General features: G+C 39.4%; 1 protein-coding gene across 1 annotated transcript in view; it reads right to left on the bottom strand.

Moving 5' to 3' along the window:
- Positions 1-21,337, bottom strand: part of LOC110981085 (kalirin-like) — a 177,909-nt gene extending 156,572 nt beyond the window's left edge. The window contains exon 1 of the mRNA XM_022238308.2: positions 21,141-21,337. Coding sequence (XP_022094000.2) covers positions 21,141-21,207 — 67 coding nt within the window. The 5' untranslated portion in view covers positions 21,208-21,337. The remainder of the gene's footprint in view (positions 1-21,140) is intronic.
- Between the last annotated feature and the right edge of the window lie 834 nt (positions 21,338-22,171).

Here is a 22,171-nt window from a genome sequence, read left to right as displayed (position 1 = left end):
ATTCAATAATATTCCGTTCTGCCATCCCCGCATCAAATATCGCACCATTTCATAACAAACTCATATCTGGGTCACTTACAGCCAACGGGGCTAAGGGATCACAGAAGGAGCCATTTTGTCTTCCCTTCATCCACATGCTGTGTGTGTGTGTGTTGATGAGGGAATTCTCCAAAAACACTCTTGATGTACGTAAATATTATTGTAGTGACCTCATCTAGGGACCATTTGGCTCACAACTACCTGTACTTGTAGGGTACTGCACCGTGTACATGTACATATTGGTCATCCTCTTTATTGATGGTTGCTTGGTAGTGAGTTCAAGGAACTCTTATATCTGAGAGATCTCTGTTCTACATGTGTGCCTGACATGCAACTAGCATGAACTACAGTCTTTAACAATTCAAGCAAAGCTCACTGCAAATGACTAAGAAGACTAGCACTCAGAAATGTGTACACCGGTACACAGGCCTATACTGATTTATTTGATCATTTTGTTAGTTGCTGATTTAAATCAATATTTTAAGCTTTTTAGAGCAAAAATGTTGAAATTCTCTTCATTTTCTCAATGGACTTGAAGGATTTTTCCCAAGGTTTGAATAATAATAATAACTTATAACACGCATTTTTGCAAGTTACGATGCGTGGCAAGGACAGCTCCAGATAACAAGTTATCATGAGCTAATGTGAAGAGAGCAGATGAGCTTTCAGTCTACCCCTAAATTGGTCAAAGGAACTGATGTTGTGGATGTTGTGTGGTAAGGAGTTCCAAGCAAGGTTTGTCACATTTGAAATGGCAAATGCCCTCCTTAGTCCTACATGTACATGTATGAACCCTTCAGTACCTACACATACATGTAAGCACCCATACATGTTGTATTAGTACACTATTGATGAGAAGTAACTTGGCAGGAGTTTTTGCTCAATACAGGCGATTCACAAAAGTGCGCCCTCAAGAGTTTGCAACGTGTTGGCCAATCAAAATGCACGAAATCTGCCGACCCTTTCCAAATGCGCATTGGGTCAACAAATTTCGCGCATCATGATTGACAAACTCTTGGAGTTGCACTATTGTGAATCGTCTGTATTCACGCCACTTCTTTTAATTCAACATAAATCAGTTTTATGGATTCAATGCATGAAATAATTTCTAATGATGATTTAAAGTTTACACAACTTGATTAAAGCGTCCACCTCTATGTTGAACAGGGTACAATAGTCTAATGTATCAGGGTACATGTACAATATAGTACAATTACTGATCCCTTTCATCTCCAAAAGGATTACATGTACATGTAGTAATAAGGGAATAATGTGCTTGGCCAGTCTTCAAAGTAAATTTAAGACTGGCTCAGGAGAATGGATGCGACTAATGCTTGAGCCACACTATCAGCATTCAGTCTCCTGAGCTGGACTTAAACATTAGTTTAAGACGAGATAAGCACATATTTCTTCCCATTCATACATGTACCTTTTTTAGTCAAAGAGTCAAAAGAAGTCAATATTCGTTGGATTTCCAGCAATGAATGTTGGTTATTATGCAGTGAAACCAAAACCAGTAACAACATGTTCTTAATATGAGTACAGTGAGTTTTAATCAAGCCTGAACAACTACTCTAGTAGTCACAAAGGAGCTTCATCTCAAACAAATCTACTCTAAAAAGACTGCTTTTTGCAAATATTACAGCAAGGTACATGTACACTGTAAAATAACAGCTTTTTGAATGCAGCATGTACATTGTACATTTACATGAAATAGAAGGCACTACGTGTATACATACGGTACATGTACATGTACATGGAGCGGTACATATATGTACGTGTACATTGTAAATGTACATGTGTATGTGTGGTTGATAGCATTTTTCATTCACTTGTGCTTAAGTTTGGGTTCCTGGTTGACAATTTCCTGTGAACTCTCATAAAAATTTAGATCCCTGTTACGAACCGGTATGTACTTTCCCCTTGGCACCTACAAAGGTATATAAAGGAACTGTTGACTCTACAGGTACTGTACCTGTACAATGTGCTGGTACATACATGTACATGTAGTACATGCACTGGGTAGGTGCTATTTCAGCTAGGTGCTATACTGGGTAGGTGCTATTTCAGCTAGGTGCTATACTGGGTAGGTGCTATTTCAGCTAGGTGCTATACTGGGTAGGTGCTATACAGTGCATGTACCGCATACATGTACATTTCTGTAGGTTAATTTCAATCGCCATTTCTTTGATTTTGCTGCAAAAGTCACAGATAAAAGATAGCACACATTTGCCAACTGTAATTAAAAAATTAAAAATCCAATTTTAATAAATGTAATCACAACCCCACTTTTCCATTCACCATGACACCATACATGTACAGTATATGTAAAATACATGTATGTACAGGTACATGTACGTTTCAGAAAGAACAATTACTGGCAAGTTTTTAATTTAAAAAATTCAATGTTTTGGGGTTTCCCAAACAGTAGTATGTGCTATGGGATGATTCCTGCTGTCCAGCTTCCTTTATTGCAGATTTTTTTCTAGATGACTCCATAATCAATAAACACCAGTCCTTTAGCTCAAGGCAAATCCTCCACCTGCAAACCTACTTGAATCATGATAATCCACTCCTACCGTAACAAGATAATAACTGATAATGAGACTGAAAAGTCTTCCCTGGGAATAGCTCCTGGGCAGTTTTATCAGCGGGCTTCAAGGAAAACGTCAGGGTTCACATGGAATGATCATGGGCCTGTGACTTGAAATTTTGATAGGATAAGGTGAGTGTAAGACACTAATGACAATGTGATGTGCATATCTCTCCCTCTCTAAATTCTTGAAAACAGAGAATAATCATAGATTGTGAGCACAGATAAAACAAACTGATGAGGGAAATTGTTGATTTCAGAGAACATACATGTACGCGACCTGCCCCACAAAACCCAGAGTACAACCAAAGAACGAGAGAAAAATAAAAGATTTGTCATACTTTTTAGTTAATTAAGCTCTCCAATAAATCATACTACAGGTGTAGTAAATTACATTACATGTACCGGTATGTAATACCCCTCCTTATAATCCAATGAGAAAGGATGTGCCTATTATTCTGTTTTCGGACTTAAAAAACATTTCTGTCTGTGCTACATGTACATGTACTTTGTCCAGGTTTAGCAGGTAATGGGAATTTTTACACACTGTACACGTACCGGTACATGTACGGTACCAGAAGAGGGTTAGATTTTCAGTCTTAAATCATGCAATCAACGGTCTCTTTTTCTGATTCACCTTCAACATTCACAACCTTCTTGTTATTGGTTAACACTGATACATACATGTATATTGAATATCTCCCCTTCAAAAATGCTCCTAAAGGCCAGTCACGTCAAACCAATGAAATATCCAAACAAGTATGTATGTAAATAAAGTTGAAAAAACATTAGTATTACAGTACATGTACAAGAGCCTTAGTGCTCTTACAATACAGCGACACACCTCAGGGACTACACAGCAACTTTCATCTGTCACCATGAAAGGAAAAAAAACTGTCATTCATTTGTGATTTGAAGACCAATTTGATCCTGTCAATGGGGAAAGGGTGACCCCTATTCTATAGGGCGCAGAAGCCCAGTGGGTAATATCAACTTGACAAGTAAAATTACACAATCAATTCTTAAGCAAGAATAAATCCAGTTTTGTGAGCAGCTGGGGGTTTGGGTTGCACTGTTCAGTGTTTCTTTACATAAGAAAATGTACATGTATAACATGTTCATTGTACTCATACCCCTACAATTTTTTTGGGGGGGGGAGGGGAGGGGAGATTGTTCAGTTTTTTGGACTTACTGGTACAGTACCCAGTACGTGAACTGAATTGAGGCCTACAAACATGTATGTATCAGAACAATTCATGAGGCAAATGTGATATACATGTAGCATTGCTGCTAACATGAATGAAAGTGTTATCTGTGCTGGCTTGTACAATACCGCTATGTGAATCCATTTGTGGCACTTTGAACCTTCATTTAGAGAGAAAAAAACCAAATCGAGAAAATCTCACCAAATACATGCAATACTTTACGAGGATACTCTACAGTTCTCCATAATTAAATCATTGCTTAATCGAGGATGAAATGTCCATAACATTCCCTACTTTCAAGTCAACCCTGATAATATCATTAGAGCTCAGTGCACAGGAAAGCATTCTTTGGGTGATGAGAGAATAAAAGAAATTCCCAGTCCTGGTGTGAAGGTAGCATGCATGCAGGCGCGAGCCTGCTGAGTGCTACATGTACCTGATGCCTCCCCAAGTACATGTACAATTTACACTCTGAATACACATGTAAAGTACATGATGCACAAAATGTACATGTACGTGCAACAATCCCTGCACATGACGTGGTACTACAGCATCCAGGCTGGAACACCAGGGTTCATGCCAGAGATTACTCCTTTCTTAGCAGGGTGTCCCGCAGGGACATTGCCTGGGCTGCAAAAGAGGAAGGGACACAGCATTCAGATCAGCTGAAATTGGTGGGGCTGCAACTGGCCCTGTCTTCTGGGGATTGGCTAAGTAGTCCCTTTTTGGACAGACTGACATTGACCTCATGGCAGCATCCCTATGCCTTTGTGAGGAGGTTGGAAACTGCATTGACAATCCAGAGCAGAATGGATACTCCGCTGTGAAATCATTGATCAGCCAGCAGTTCTGAGGTCCTAAATGTTATCCTGAGAAAGGGGCCGTACAGGTACAAAAACAAGATTTCTGAGAAAAAAGCCTGCACTCATAATGAAATAAATGTAACTTAGGCAATGTCAGGAAACATCATGTACATACATTTGTACATGTAGCTACTTCCAAAAGAAGTTTATACATTTTTACAGCCCACACCCGTCAATAAAAAGACCCACAAAATTTAATAAATGTCTCTCTTTTTTCTCGAAAGGCAAAAAACTAGACTTTTTCAGACACATACATGTACATGTAAATCACTTACCAGCAGATGTATGGTATGATATACCGGTATATGGACTTTTGTGTACATGTACATTGATGGAAGAATGACATTTACTGTCTTTGATTCCAGCACATTTAGGTTAAGTTGGGTTTTTTTGAGTTGAGGTTAAGATAAATGAGGATTGTGATTAAAACCTTGTCTTTAACTGTGAAATTCCAAAGATTGTTTCTTAAAGTACTGGTATGCTATGAACACTATAATGTTGTTGGGTCATTGCACTTCTGATTTGTACAGAAAAATATTGAGGAACTCTGGACACACACATTTAAACTACGGAAAGAAGTTTGCAACGTTTTTCATATCGGTGTGAGCAGTTGGTCCATGTGTTGTATGTGTAACAGTACATGTACTGGTAGGTTTATTAAACAGTAAACTGACTAGTGTACATGTACACATGCAGGCCTACATGTATGCTTGGCCCATTACATACTAATTATATGTCTGCCCAAAATGGGACAGGTACGGTACTTCATGAATCATGTTCATGATTTTAAAGCAAAAGTGTAAAAATACAGGTTTATGTAGCCGATATGAGTTCAAAGAAATTACAGGTCATTATGGGCACAATGGTACATGTACATGTACCTGTACACATGTACATGTTGTACCTACCAATTGTCCTTGTACATGTACCTGTTTCTCAGCTCATGGAATTGATTTAGATTAAACTACATTGTAGACTGCCTGTCACCGGTGAGTCCATGCTTGTTTACCTTTAGATTCAGTCATAGGATTAACAGCTTAGACAGTCTCCCCCCATGCTTGTGAATATAACTGTATATCTACTACTTGGAAAGTAGAGTGTTTACTGGGACACTGGAACAAACCACCACTACTTTTACACAAGCACATATGCAAAGCTATTCCTACCACTATCAGTTGATGTACAGGAACAAAAGGTGGAGCATTATTTGTAAACTGATTAAAAATGTTTGCTTTTCACAACTATCAGTATTTAACACAGGACATCAGTAGTTTGCATTGTCCAGAAAAAGTGAATGTTTCCTAAGGTTGGACTTAAACCCATCATCCCCAGTGCATGTCTTCACCACTAGATCCTAACACGAGTAGACAGTAATTTTGTCTTAACACATTTATATTGTGTATGCACAGATGCAATGGACAGTTGAACAGTACAGTGAATTTTTCCTGAGTCAAGCAGAAGAGACTCGAAAGAATTCAACCCAATCTCAAATGAATGAAGAAAATTCCCTTGTGTCTGACAGCATTGTAAGTCGGGTTACTCCATTGAACTGTTCACCTTGGTTTTTAGTGGCCACTGAGGTTGTCAAAGGTTGGCTCTAATCCTTTTCAACAGTTTCCCCTATCTTCTTATAAACATAGCCACAATGCATACTGTTGTGTCGGCCACTGATCCTAGTGGATAGATTTATCTCTGTCAGGCCAGGGGCTTTTTACTCTGATTAGCCACAGGTAATGTCAACAGAGCATGAGATGGCTTCACACATTAGCAAGGCATTAGGCCTTAAACCAATGCTTACATGTACATTATTATCAAGATGGGCAATATTAATTACATGATTGATTGCAGACAATAATGAATGTTTAATGGGGATGTGACAGCTAAGAAGGCTTGCCAAGCTGTTAGTACTCACCTTCACATAAGTTTGATTTTTAAACAACATCTTTGTTGTACCAGTATCATACATGTACAACAACTATAATCTTTTCTTGTAAACTGTGCTTAAAAGAAACAATCCTTTTGTTAAAGTTTCCTTTCCCACTTAATATTTCAATTTCAATTTGGGCAGAAAAATGTAGGTGCTTATTTAAAATCCCCCCAGTTTGGAGGTCCATTCCAGAAGCTTTACTGATGCTGTACCAATTTTTATTTACATGATGCACATGTATGTCTCCTACGGTATCCTTTTTTTTGGAAGTACCAGTACATGTAATCATAATTACACAGAACTGGAGGAAGAAATCTGGCAAAATTAACTTATTTGCTTTCCGACCCTTTGGATACAGAGATTCAAATGCAATTTCTTTGTGTGTCTTATCAAAAGACTGAGAACCTTTATGACTCTGTGCACAAGAATCCAACTGGAATGGATAAGGATCTGCCAACAGTCAGACAGAGGCTTAGTAATCAAAGACGCCAGCGATTCTGGGTCCAATAAAGCCAGCATTCTCTGGCAAGGCTACAATTACAAAGAACAGAGTAAGAGATCACCAGATGGATGGCCCATGGATGGATGTACTGTAAGAGGTAGCATATACATGTACATAGTGCAGATCTTGTATGGTGGGGACCTAGAAAGGTTCATGGAATGACTGGTTTGAATATACATGTATGGGATGCATTTCTCTCCTAAGTCAGAACTAGTTAGGGGAAGCTTAACAGACTATAGGAAAACGCTGTTACAGTAAATCTTCTTACAAAGCCATGTGTCAACTTTGGTTGCAAGTTTGGAACATTTGTGTGGCAAAATCAATCAAATCATTGTTTTGGTGATGTTCGGGTAGTTACTGAGAAGTTTGGCCATTCACTTGATTTCAAAGCTTTTTCAACTGCTACATACAGTAAAATACAAAATATAAAAATGAAACATTTCACCATTCAAAAATTTATACATACATGTACATGCCTCATTTATGGTCAATTCAGCCTACCAAGTCAACTCTGAATTTGTACTAATTTTAAATAAAGGGCAAAGTCTTCATGTTCAACAGGTTTAGTCAACAAATTTTGTATGAATACTACATGTACATGTAAGCCTTCAAAAGAGTTTCAAGTACATGTACAGGTACTAGTACAGGTACATTGTACGGTAAATCCTGTCTTCAACTTCTAATGTGTATATGTACATTGTTCACACACATGCATATTAGGAGTAGTATGGAATGCACATGTATACCTCCTTTTTCTTCAGTTCCATGTTTGGCTGCACCGTGCTATGGAGACTGTGCAGGTGTATATTTTTTTGTATGGGAGGGTGTGTCAATTTTTATTATGTATACAAACATGTATAAAACAAAACATGTTTTGTACATGCATTATTACATGCATCTTGCTTGTTCACATCTGAAAAGGTAGACCTGCTTACATTCAAGAAATTATCTGATTTAAGCAAACTCAAGGAACACCTACACTGTACATACTTGTAGGGTATTGGTATGTACTGTACATACAGGTAATTATGACATGGCAATATCCTTGGAGGTCAGCTACTGGTGTGATGCCCTCTTGACATGCACATACATGTACATACATGGACATACCTGGGGGAGGGTAACAGAAGATTCATACATGTGCCATCAACTTAAGCAACCAGATAAAGGTGTTTCTTTCTATTGCCTGCTCTTTGGTGCAGGTACATGTACATGACACATGTATCCTCAATGTTAAAATGGCATATTTCCTGTATCTTTGTACATGTACATGTACACATGGTACATGTACATGTGCATTAGTACACTGTAGAGGATTGGCTGTTTAGTGCATGCACACGTGTACCGGTACATGTACTGCTGCCTAATGTATCTTACCCACACCCAAGCCTCCTGTTGACATGGTCATGTCCCTTAACACCTCCTAGCAGACCCAATCAATGGCTGGCATTACACACCTAATGACATTACCTCCGAGACATTTTCTACAAATCAACAAAGATGTTTTCATACTTACACACACGTACATGAACAGTACCTGTACTACCCCTAGTATGGGCCTGTGCCATTTGACCTCTCTTGTCCTTTCTATTGTGCAGTGCTTGACATGAATTAGAATATCTGGTACATGTATTGCGCAATGCAATCATCGTTTCCAATTTGTGAACACTCTTACACTGAAAACAAATTACATACCGGTACATGTATGACACGTTACCCTGACAAAGGCCTACGTGTATTTATCGGTCTGTCAACATTGGGACCAAATGTGGCCATTTAAATTTTGAAAATCCATTTGCCTGTAGTTTTTCTGTTTTTTTTTCACATTTATTATAAACATAAAAGTATGTATTTTGATTTCTTACTTTGGAAACTTTGGAACCAACAACATGCAAGTTTAGATCATTATGATCAATTTCAGCACTGTACCAGGTACATGTACATGTACTTTACATACTCATGCATGTAATTCACATTTAGACCAGATTATATTGTGTTCTATAGCGTATAAAATTGCGTCGCATCGTGCCATACCCCGACACCACAACGCAACACCACGACCCCATGCTACGACAGCTCCGTCACAATGTACCGTCGCATCATTACATTACATCATCATTTCTCATTACTGTTATGCTGTGATCAATGCTTTGTGTCTTGCCATTGTATCCTGCAAGGATTTTGTCAGTCGCAGATTATGCGTGATTTGTTTCTTGAAAACAGCAATGGCGGCAGCAACCGATTGCTATTTTCCTCCTTTGCAAGTGCCAAATCGGCCCTTAAGGACAGAATTTCTGTGCTAGCCTTTCAAGCATACCGGTGCATGTTAGTCGCTTACGGAGCCCATGAAACACATGTAGATTCTGTGCTAACAGTGCCTTGTAAATGCAGAATTTTACAGTAAGCAGTGCCGTGAGACTGGGCCTTGGTGTCTTCAATGACTTACAGTACATGTACATGTACATGTATGTGCCATGTACAGTATGTGGGATGATCAGAGCATTGCGACTCCAGACTAATATGATTTTGGTGAATTATACATTGAAAATACCAGTAAGATCTGTTTTGACAATAAAGGTGAGATGACTTTTTATCCATAATTTGAAACCACGCAAATGAACAGAGGGACAATACATGTACCGTAATTTGCCCCTACTGCATCAGGTGCATTCTCCGTTAAAGCGTTCAAATGTGTCACTTTTGTGTCGCTCGTGTTTTTTAGAAGTACATGTATGGAGAGTATTTGATAATGCTTTATATGAATTTTCTTCATGGCTGAGTTTTGTTCCAGAGACCCATGTGGTACAGAGGTCTATAAACCAAGACAATTCTAAGAAATGGCGACAGTAAGGTGATAGTTATTGCGGTTTTCTCGTGTCGCCAGCCAAAGTGCTTTTCATGAATACTCTCCTATTCATCCGTCACGTGTGCATACCAGTAATTATCCTATTTTAGCTCATACCGTAGTTTGCCCTAAATAAAGAAAAGAATTGGAAAAAGATTACCTCATTTATTTGTCCTTATTGCTTTCAGAGCACGTCGCCAATTTCATTACCAGATATATTACCATTTTTTCAAAACGACAGAAAGACTTAACATTTGAGAAAAATACCCTTTGAAGTTGCTCACAGACTAGACTGAACTGGGGATTACATGTATATTGTAAAATATGGCATAAATCTAATAAGTTTTGAAATTAAAAAAATTTAGAATTGTTTGCCAAAACTTTCCATGTGTTACGTACGTGTAGCGCCAGATACATGTACATTACCAACGTGTATTTTTCCTTTCTTCTGGAGACACGCGATGGCAGCTGACCTAAAACATGCATACGAGTCAACAGTGTGTTGGATGATAACAGCTCAAGTTGTGGAAGAAGTACCAGTAAGTACCGGGTACATGTAGGGTAACACATTTTGTCAAGGGAAGCCTATTTCAACATAAGCGGGCCAGATACGTTACACCAGATACGTTACTGATTACGAATTCAGCGTGCAAATTTTAGGCTGACGTCAACACAAATGAGATAATGTGGTCAATTCCCGGTTTTCTATACGTGTGAAAGGTTCTTGCACATGTGAATCACCAGTGCATATGCTTTCCGAGAAGGATTGTTCGTGTATATTGTGTGCTGAAGTTGTGCCGAATATTCTTGAAGTTATGGTGAATAGCATTATCCATTTTTTATAGTAAAATATGGAACTTGTAGAATCTGCAAATAAAGAATTTGAAGAGGTACCGGTAGGTACATGTAGTTGTAATTTCATGAAAACTTGATAACATGAAACCATCATTGTTGTTTCATATAAAATATCTCACTATAGTATGGTAACGTATCTGACCAGCTAATTACTTAGCTCCGACCAGATAAATGTGAAAGTGCAACATGCAAAGGGATAGTTGTAGCAACAGACATTATGTGCACGTCCGATCTAGACAGACGGTTTCTCCACCTTCTTTTCACAATCTAGAAAAAGTCGGTGTTATCCAATGAATCTGTCAAATACCATCATTAAAATACCGGTACCTCTTTTTAAAGTCTGTCTTTCACGATGTGTAGAAATTCGTAATGACTTACATGTACCCCGGTAAGCCTCCCCAGATTTTGTTTCAAAACAACTTTTGTACATGGTGGTAACGTATCTTGCTCACCTTGCTTTCTATTCAAGATGACCAACTCAAGAATAACGCCAATACAAGTAATTACAATAAGACCAACAACTACTGAGTACCCGTACTTTTACTCTGTAAACAGTACTATTAAATGTGTATTTCTCATCAAATGACAATAACACTGTTTCAATCTTACTTTCATCAATAACAGATGGCAACAAATCTACAAGAAATGGCATCCCAACGGACAACGGACAGCTGGTCACTGACCTGACCTTTCCTTTAATAAAGATATGTTCCATGTGTACATGTACATGTATGAGCAATTACCAGACTACATTGTAATAATGAGTATAAAATGACAGACTGAGGCCAGACACTTACAATGTATACGGTAGACAGTGTGTGGATAGAAATAGCTCGCGGTCCATGTGGAAATAGATTTTTCCTACATGTACTGGTACATGGGCAGGTACAAAGTGCAAGTTTTCAGTCAAGCTCAAAAGCCACAGCAACACAATCCACAATCCGTTTCACTATTACCACACTGCGATTTCATTTCCTCACACCAAAACATTGTGTAAAACATTGCAGTTTGCCATTCAAATTCTGGTTATTTCAAGATTTCTTTCTCGATAATTAGTCTTCTACTTTTTAAAAAAATTTGCAATGAAATATTTCAAAAAGTGGCAATACTTATAGACACAGAAACAAAAAACAAAACACACATGTAGCTTGTCAGGTAAATATATTTCACATTGCTGGAATCTTTTCTAGAACTTGCCCAAAAAGTTAAATTCATCAACCAGGAATGAAGTCAAAACTTGCATTTTAGGACTACCGGTACCCTGGTTCTGACCTTTGTCCTTAAAAATGAACCAGCTGACTGGGGACCTGGTTTGATCTAAAAATAAACAGGCCCAGAATTAAACAAGGAACAATGGGTTCAAAAAGTCAACAGTCTACATGTAGGTGTCTACATGACATCCAAAGGACCACTGTGGGCAACCCAAACCACAAGTAAATATTATGACATCTTACCAGACTAATGCTGGAAAGATGGTTGAACTTGAGTCCTGTGTAATCTGTTGCAAACCTGAACATGTTTACATCTAAAGACAATCTTGTTGATTCTGCAAATGGGGCTGTTTTATTATTCAGACAGAAACCACAAGGCAGGTTTCAAAGAATTTCATGATTTCTTGGTGTTGTCTGTACTGTTAGATTAATCATCCACTTTGCAAGTTTGCAAAACCTGTAGAGCTACACATGTACCAGTATGTGATCCCTCTTGTCACCAACTGGGACACAATCCAGGAAAATGAGGAAATGTAGACTAATTAACAGGAAATCGTTGGATCAATTGGACTGCTGCTTCAGGATCTGGTTCGCGTTGATATGGTACCCGTACATGTACACGTAGGCCCTACATGTACAATGCACATTTTAATATTGCTACAGAAAACCTCCTTCCTGCAAATTGCATTTGGCACTGTGACTTTATCGTCAGCCAGGAACGTACATGTACACGTACACACATGCATAGGTGCAGTTTTTCAAGAAAGAAAATTTCTACATGTACATGTTTTAAAAATTCATGGGGCCAAATTGTACATTTGCCAGCAAAATGCATGGCTTTACCATTGATACATGTACCGGTAGATGTACATGTATTGGTTCCTCAAAATATGGACCATTAGATAATGTTCAACTTTGGGGGTTCATTTTTCCTGTCAAAGTGAACAGCAGTGAATTGATTTCCAATGTCTTGTGAAATGAGGGAAGTCATGGCTGATATCCAGAACAACGTTGACCGTGTCCATCTTTCAACTTAATTGGAGTTAATTAGTTAAAATCTCGAACGTCAGCGTTTTTGAGGGATGTGAACAACCTGTTGAAATCTTAGCCAACAAAATTTACCAAGGAGTGATAATCCCCGTGGTTAGTTGACACAGATTTATATGTGGCGAAAGGTGATAATATTTACACATATTAAAACCCTAATCACAAAATGAAAAAATACCTCTCATAATTAATGGGGTCCCGAGGTCAGCAGTCGCGAACGTTATTCCATTCTGTCAAAAAAATCGACTGCAAAAAACAGCGAGCAAAATCAAAATCGATGTACAACGCAAGCTTTCAAAAAGTGCAAAAAAACACCCCCAAACCATCATCCTTTTACACCTGGACGGATCACATTTTCTTCAAGTACGTTTCCGAAAAACTGCAGACCCAAATACTGCTTGTGGCGATTTTGTGGCTTCTGTCATTATCTCGCAGTGACGTTAGAGAAACGTTTCGCAGCATTGTGGGCTGTCTGACCTTTGACATCAATCCAGACACATGTAGTGCGCCCTTTTTTTCATTCGATATTCATGAGCCCCTCCACGGAATGGCGATGCTCCACGTTTTTCTCTTCATACCAAGGTTTCTCAAAAGAAAAACAGTCATCCAGAATGACGTTCGAAAAGAAATGACGTCCAAGACATGTCATGTAAAATATGATTCATGATGAAAATCTAATGTGCAGAGTTAATAATTTTAATGTAATTTTCAGCGGGGATATATCCAAACTAAACGGCAAAATGAACATCATTCATGGAATTTTCAAGCACTACATGTGACAGCATTTTCAGCATTCTTGAACGTCATGTATTTTTTGTCAAGCGTCATCAAAATTCTGTCAAATATGAAGTTCGCAACAAACATATTGTACTCATTACACATTTTTGATGCCGCCAAACTTAAAGATTTTTTTCAGGGGTTGAAAAGTATAAGACCTGGCAGATACATGCATGCTGGTATACCGAGAGTGATCGTAAACAGTAAGACAATGAAGAGAGCCAAACTTTTCTCATCATTTTCCGCCAAGTTTGTGCTCTTTTTTCCCCCATGGCTAATATTTTTTTAAAGTTATTTATTAGGTGCTTTAAAATATATCAGTTGAAAAATACCGGTATACTGAGTTCTCCTTATTGTTGAAGAACATGCCATATGCTTTCAGTGAATGGTAAAGGTGCATCGGTCATGCATCAATGAGCGTGTGGTAGAAAATCGTGGTTGGGACACTGTCAAGTTGATCTACATACATGTACATGTACATGTAGCTTGGGATTCAAAATGAATAATCACAAAAGCACAAACCTTGAAGATTCAACATCTTTATCAATTTTACTCCAAAGTAAAATATTTTCCAGCCTAACATGCCTAAATTTCTGGTTTTCAGAACAACATGGTACATTTACATAATGTACATGTACATGTTGCTGACCCTACATGTACATGTATCTCTTACCGGTAACTAAAAAAAAATGAGTCAGGATATTGACCAACTCTAGCACACATGTAGCTGACAAGTCACACAAATACTTGTACATGTGTGAATCAATTTGTTTTAGAATATACATGTACATGTACACACGTACATACATGTATGTACTCGTACTTGCATCACACATGTAGGCCTACATGTACATAGAAAGTAGGTTTGCGGTAGCACCATGGACGTATCTCTTTTGTGAGTATTTGCGGTTCTGAAAAGAACCAGTGGTACTCGACGTTTCGAGCAGTATGCTCTGCTCGTCATCAGCAAACCTTCAAGACTTATCTACATGTACATACATGTACATGTAGATACATGTATATCATATGCAGCAAGGTATGAGACGGAGAGAACCCCCCTGCTTTGTGTTGGTCATTGTCTCGCAGGAATCTGGGGAATTCCTTTCAGACATCTTGGGGGGATGTGTTAAGTAACAATAGTCTGGAATGTGTAAAGGGATTGGACATGTTGGGGGGGTATCCCTCGTCTCATTTCTTGCTGTATATAATATATATAGGTACCGGTACATACATGGTGCAAAGACACATACATGGTGCAAAGACGTGCCAATGGGTCATGCAAGAGAGGTGTTGATGATTGAAAGGATATGTCCACAAATACAAGCATATAAGTAGACAAGGAAAAATCTCTGAAGCAAAAAGTATAGTAAAAAGTATTCAATACAGCATTTTAAATTCTTACTTGTATGTACATGTACCAATACATGCATGCACAGCATTCCGTCTTTTTATATGTACATGTACATACTTGTAGGTTTATGTAATGTGCACACATAGACTACTGGTATACCGGTAGCATGGTTTGTTATTACATGTAAAACCCACAGAAAAGCCGTCTGACTGCAGTGACTGAATGTTGAGAGAATATGCTCATGTACTGTAGAAATTTTGCTTGTTGGTTGCAGAAGATACATGAACTGCTGTGTCAGTTTAAATAATACCGTCGTTTGCGCGGTTTACTAATTCCACTTGTTAAATTCTGTTACAATTTTGTAATACCCATCAGTTTTTTCCACTTACATGTACCGGTACATGTATATACATGTATGTTCTTTTACTTGTACATGTATCTTAATTAGTGAGTACATATTAAGAAGTGAGGAAGGAAATTATACATGTACCATACGAGTATGCATCCTGCATCCTGTATGAACAGTACTAATGCCCATCATAGCTCACTGTGTTCAATCAAAGGTCAACTTGTCAAGCTCAAGATGAATGGTGTTACCCAGCAAACCAATATCTGAGCCAGGTAGAATATCATGAACATAAAATATGTGGACCTGTGCAAATATATGTGTACATGTACATGTATATGCCTACCATATGCTACAGTCATTAGTTGTGAAAGTGAGTACAGTACAAACCCAACTTACTTGTACAAAATTAGGAACTCGTATACTCAAATTTAAACTAAATGAACACAAAGAACTACATGTACCATACCTGTACGTGATGTGATGAAGAAAAGGATAAAGACCAGATTACACTATACTCCATAAAAAAAACCTAGAACCAGGAGTTACATTTACAAGTATACTTTGAGGCATTCTGTGCTGGCAGTAAAACTGTTTTTAATAAATCAATATCATTGAAGAGTCACATCTTGTTTCAGACTTTATAATGGTCATACATGTACATGTAGTTAACCCTAACCTCCTAGCGTGTACATGTACCTGGTATGTAAAAATCTTATTGAAATTGGAGGATTTAGGACTGCTAGGGATCTATTAAAACCACAAATGGAAGTTGGTACTATACATGTACATGTATACATGTACATTGTACCTAATGAACTTGAGTGTTGTCAACTTCTTAAGATCTGCTGTACATATTACATGTACCATTCAGTGCAGAAGCATTTTGATTTTTATGTTGAAGTTAGGGCCTAAAGTATTAGTTTTGTCTTCTTAAATTACTTGCTTATTTTTGGAAAGTTGATATTAAAATGTATTTGAGTTAACTTTAAAATGAGTACTAAACTCATAATTAAGCATATCACTGGTATCCGTGCAGTCAAATAAAAAGACTACCTCTGTATCCGAATGGGAACAAAACAGGGCGTGTGCCAGCGTGAACTCACCGCATACATGAAGGCACCCAAGTTTATACCCATTTTGGCACAGGGTACGCTGAGTACGTGTAATATATTTATGCTGGACTGTACAGTATGGTCTTCGCGTGCATGCTGGGGACATGCAAGAACCCATTTGGAAAACTTCTTAGTACATGTATGCACGTACCAGTCTGTCTTTCTTTCGCCGGTGAGGGTGTACATGTACGTGTACTTCAACTCAGGGCAGATTGGGGGAAAGAAATCACTGCACAGCTTTAGAGGATACCATTTCCAGGCCGCGTTCACTGATTCCAGTGCAAGGGAAACTACGCCAAGCGTATTGGCGCCGGTGCCCCTGTCTACCTTGCTGCAGTGATGGAGTACCGTACATGTACCTCACCGCTGAGATCTTGGAGCTAGCCAGTAATGCTGCCCACATGTACATGGCTGTTGCCTTCATTACCCATCCTTAATTGCTGGGAGTATTTACGAGTAGGAGCTCTTGAACGAAAAATTCTCTTCTTTGCTTTGGTCTGTGATAAAAGTCTGCCTGTATTACACTTTGCCATGTTTGAGAATCAAAACCGAATGTTACCGGTACATTTCATTGCAGTGGAACTTCGGCAAATTCTAACCGGATCGTAAAGTCTGCCTGTGTTGACATATATGTATTAATCCTGACCCCAAAGGGTAAAATCATATTGAAAGAGGATTGGGGGCCGTTATGGTTATTGGTCTCCACAAGGTTGTGTGCATCACGTGGAGTGCATGCGCACAGTTCCGATTCCTTTATGAACTCAAGGTAGTCATACGTACACGTATATACATGTATCAAACAGGTACATGTAAAATGTACACTGTATGAACTCACTACATGTACATGTACAATAGCATAATTAGTCACAGGTTCGTTAACCTGTATCTCAAAAACTAATTGACAAAGAATTTCAGCTCTGAGGGTTTCTCAAGGAATCCAATCAGCACAACGAATTTCATTTCATTCCATCACGGTCGGGTCCAAAAGAGTGCTGTACCGAATGACCCTACATGTAACACCCTAAAGTGAAATTGACAATGTAATTCTTCCCTGTCCCAGTTAGCCTAGTAAAACTTCCAGGCAAGGATGCAAACTTACATACAACCGTGACAACTGAAGGTCAACACTTGACAATTTCGACAGTTTACCCGGCTGTCTGCATTGGATTTAATTTTTTGCACACTGAAAACAGTCTCTTTAAATTTTACCAAAAAAGTCCAATGCAAAAATGGCTAAAGCTGTCAGGTTGAAAGCCAATATACATGTATACTGGTATCTATGTACAGTGTATCGAACGGTAGATGTACATGTACATGTATTTGCTTGACCATTTTTGGAGGCGGGCGATAATGTGAACGTCCTGTACAATTGCAAATAATTTCAGGTTTTTCGTCCACCTTCATGTACAAAAAATTTCTTATTGCAACAATACCAAGTGCATGGATGAACCTGCAGGATTTATAATCCCTTCCCTTAACAGCTTGCAGCGCAATGTACAATGGCGCGCCTGCCATATCAATCTGAATATACACACAGGACGGACGTGCAATGAAAACAAGATTTCATCCTCTGAAGATGGTCAAGTTGACATGTACATGTATACATGTAGTTCAAGTAACTAGGACTCTACGAATTACCTTTTCAGAATTGGACATAGTACATGTGGGTGATACTAGAGTCCTATGTAGAACCTTCCATAGGCATTGTGTACCATTAATTGATTCCACTCAAATAGCTCTGAATCCGTCCTCTCAATCAAAATGCTCAGATTTCAACCCTTCCAAAGCATGCTAAGCAGTCCTGAAACTGTGTAATACACCCGCTGGGATTCAAAGGGAATTGAAGATTCTATTATAATGGTAAACTTTACTGACATTCACAAAGAAATGAGAAATTTCCCATTCAAACTGGTAACTTTCCTATCGCTGAGCTTGAAGCCGAAGTGGAGACCCCAAGAAAACACCTTCTATGACACCCCTTTTGTGTGTATGGATCACTCACCCCGTAAAACCCCCAATGTATTAATATGGGCGATTAGAAGTTCGTGAAATTATGGTTTCAATTTGGGCCATTTGTTAACTACAGTGATTAACTCCTGATTATTGACCAATGCCAACCATAGTCGGGATCTGTTTGGTCAGAGAACCAGACAGCGTTAGGGACGGTGATCCAAACTACTGTTTTATCAGCGACTTTGTATCATTTGTAATGAAGCCTTGTGTGTATGCGTGAACACAATGAATGTGTCGAAGACAGCTGCCATCAGGTATTTCCATGGGTGCACGTCATCATTGTGCGGGATAGGGATTGGACAAACGTATGATGTGCGTGGCACATGCCACACTTTGTCTGGCAATGAGTTCACACTCGATCCCAAACATTGTATATTTTGGTTCATCATTCATCAACGTTCTTTGGCAATGTCATGTTCTGGGAATCACCATCTCTACTGCAGTCTGGTTCCCAAACCAAACAGATCCCGACTGTTTGGCACTGGTCATCAACAACTGGGAGTTAACCGCTTCACTAGCCTGCAGTAAACAAATGGCCTAAATTGAAACCAAAGTTTCACAGACTTCTACAAACTGGAAATCGCCCACATTATTACATGTAGGCCTACATGTATTAATTCGGTGGTTTGATGGGGTGAGTGATCCCCACACGCAAAAGGGGTTTCACAGAAGGTATTTTCGTGGAGTCTCCTACTTTTGGATTGACCGCTGTGGGGCCACGGTCAACAAGGATACATGTACGGACAGAGTCCAGAAGACTGGCCCCCAGTCTGGGGCTACTGTCGACATGTCCAAATGTTACAAGAAGCGATTCATAGAGTCCTAGTTATACATGTAGTCTAATGTCCTGGGCCCGTCATGCCCTGTAATTAGCCAGTGACATGACAGTAGGGGCCTAGGCTCATGTGATGATATGTGTAGTCCATGGATACTGCCTGGGCTACCCGACTAACGTTACTGCTAGCCCCACTAGTGTGGCACAGACTCTCACTCCCGCTCAATCCTTCGCCACACATCCATATACGCAATTTTGTGTCGGCGTACTGAAAATTTTCGGTGCACCCACTTATCATCATGGGAGCAATTTCTTTTGCACACCGACATGATCCTTGACCTTTCCGCTTTCTAAAAACCATTTATTGAATGATTTCACTCACGTTATTCAGGTATTTTCTAGTCTTTTTGCCTTTATCTATTCAGTCTAACGGGCTCGCTCTCACAGTCGCCATCTTTAAAATAAGGTCGTTGAACATTATGTCACTTGACCCCTAATCTTCTCGACGGCTGTTCCCTGTCAAGACATACGGTATCTAATACACAGACTGAGGGATAAGATACTACATGTACCAATGGGCACTTCCAAAACTTGGGCATCAGTTTAGATATGTCTTGAGATGAAACAGCCGTCGAGACGATGAGGGGTCAAGTGACGCAGTGTTCAACGTAATGTTCAATGACCATATTTCAAAGATGGCGACTGCGAGAGCGAGCCCATGAGATTGAATGGGACGATGAGGGGTCAAGTGACGTAATGCTCAACGACCTTATTTTAAAGATGGCGACTGTGTGAGTGAGCCCGTTAGATTGAATGGATAAAGGAAAAAAGACTGGAAAATACTAGCCCCACTAGTGTGGCACGGACTCTCACTCCCGATCCATCCTTAGCCACACATCCGTATGCGCAATTTCGTGTCGGCGAAATGAACATTTTTGGCGCACCAACTCATCGTCTCAACGGCTGTTCCACGTCAAGACATGTAATAAACGGACTGAGCAATAAGATACTACATGTACCAATGGACTCTTCCAAAACTTTCGCAGCAGTTTAGATTCCTTGACATGGAACAGCCGTTGAGAGGATGAGGGGTCAAGTGACGTAATGCTCAACGACCTTATTTTAAAGATGGCGACTGTGAGAGTGGGCCCGTTAGATTGAATGGACGAAGGAAAAAAGACTGCAAAATACCTGAATAACGTGAGTGAAATCATTCAATAAATGGTATTTAGAAAACAGAAAGGTCAAGAATCATGTTAGTGAGCCAAAGAAATTGCGCCCACGATTATAAGTTGGTGCGCCAAAAATGTTCATTTCGCCGACACGAAATTGCGCATATGGATGTGTGGCTAAAGATGGATCGGGAGTGAGAGTCCGTGCCACACTAGTGGGGCTAGGAAAATACCTGAATAACGTGAGTGAAATCATTCAATAAATGGTTTTAGAAAACGGAAAGGTCAAGAATCATGTTCGTATGCAAAAGAATTTGCGCCCACGATTATAAGTGGGTGCGCCAAAAATGTTCAGTACGCCGGCACGAAATTGCGCATACGGATGTGTGGCTAAGGATGGATCGAGAATGAGAGTCCGTGCCACACTAGGGGCTACCGTACTGCCTGGTCAGCCGGCCCAAGTCCAGTGAAGTCCCGTTTCTTCAAACGCAATTTCTTACTTACCAAGACCACTAGATGTCGAAGAGTCCCCTCCACTAGCAACAGAACCTTCTAAATCCTCAGAACTCATACTGAGAAATATCGATGACTCCTAGTATCACAAATTATGCACTATTATTTCAAGCCTGAATTTGACAAGGTAAATACGGCAGCCATGTTTTCGCGACCGAATTTCGGACTGACTTGCCTTGATTCATTGAGGGCGCTCTTTATAATGAATTTTGTCGTTTTATCGTCTGCTCCGACGTGCGAGAAGTGCGATATTTATGATTTACATGGCCCCTGAGAACTTGATGTAGCTTTCTGTAGTGGAGCAAGACCAGATGCCTGCTGCAACCAAAAGAACTAATCCAATGTATGCTTATTTTTTTAAATATACTTTGTGCAGGGGGAAATTGTACCACCACATGCAGGGGTACGCCCCCTTTTTCACTAAATTAATAATTAATGAAAAAGAAGAAAAAGAGGGAGGAAGAAGAAAAATAGAGGTGTCATACTGCCTCAACTTGCACCACAGAGTGCCTTAAATCCTAGACAAAATTGTTGGGACACTTGGCAATAGCGAGACCCTCTCCAGCCCCCTCCCCCAGCTTCCGGTCAATGTCGTCATGTCCAGCCAGAGCGCAGACCGCGCACACAAACCCAACATTGAAGAGGGGGTCGATCTAGGGGTTGGAGGCCCAATGAGATTTGTCAAGGATTGTAGAATCCAAAAAGGCTCCAGACCCCAAGCCGTACAAGCATTTTACCCTTACTGCTTTAGTTTACACCCCCCCCCCTTGGGAAAATCCAGTACCACCTCCTCCTTTTGGAAAATCCCAGGTCCGTCTCTGACTTGCTGCCAAGGTTTTCCACCACAAAAATTGAACAAAAACCTTTGTGAAAGTTATGAAATGGGCACAGAGACAAGCACATTTTAGTTTTTCATTTTTTTTAATGTGTAATGCATTCAAACTTGCGGTAAAACTGTTTGTTTTCCCAATGACCTTTGTATGCCCCTTCCTCCTTTCCAAATAAATTTTGATACACAGCTG

The sequence above is a fragment of the Acanthaster planci genome, linkage group LG03 (assembly GCF_054643075.1).
Source record: "Acanthaster planci isolate LZ-2023a linkage group LG03, COTS_SCS, whole genome shotgun sequence".
NCBI lineage: Eukaryota > Metazoa > Echinodermata > Asteroidea > Valvatida > Acanthasteridae > Acanthaster > Acanthaster planci.
Note: the sequence above shows the minus strand (reverse complement) of the source record. Positions and strands in the feature narration are given on the sequence as shown.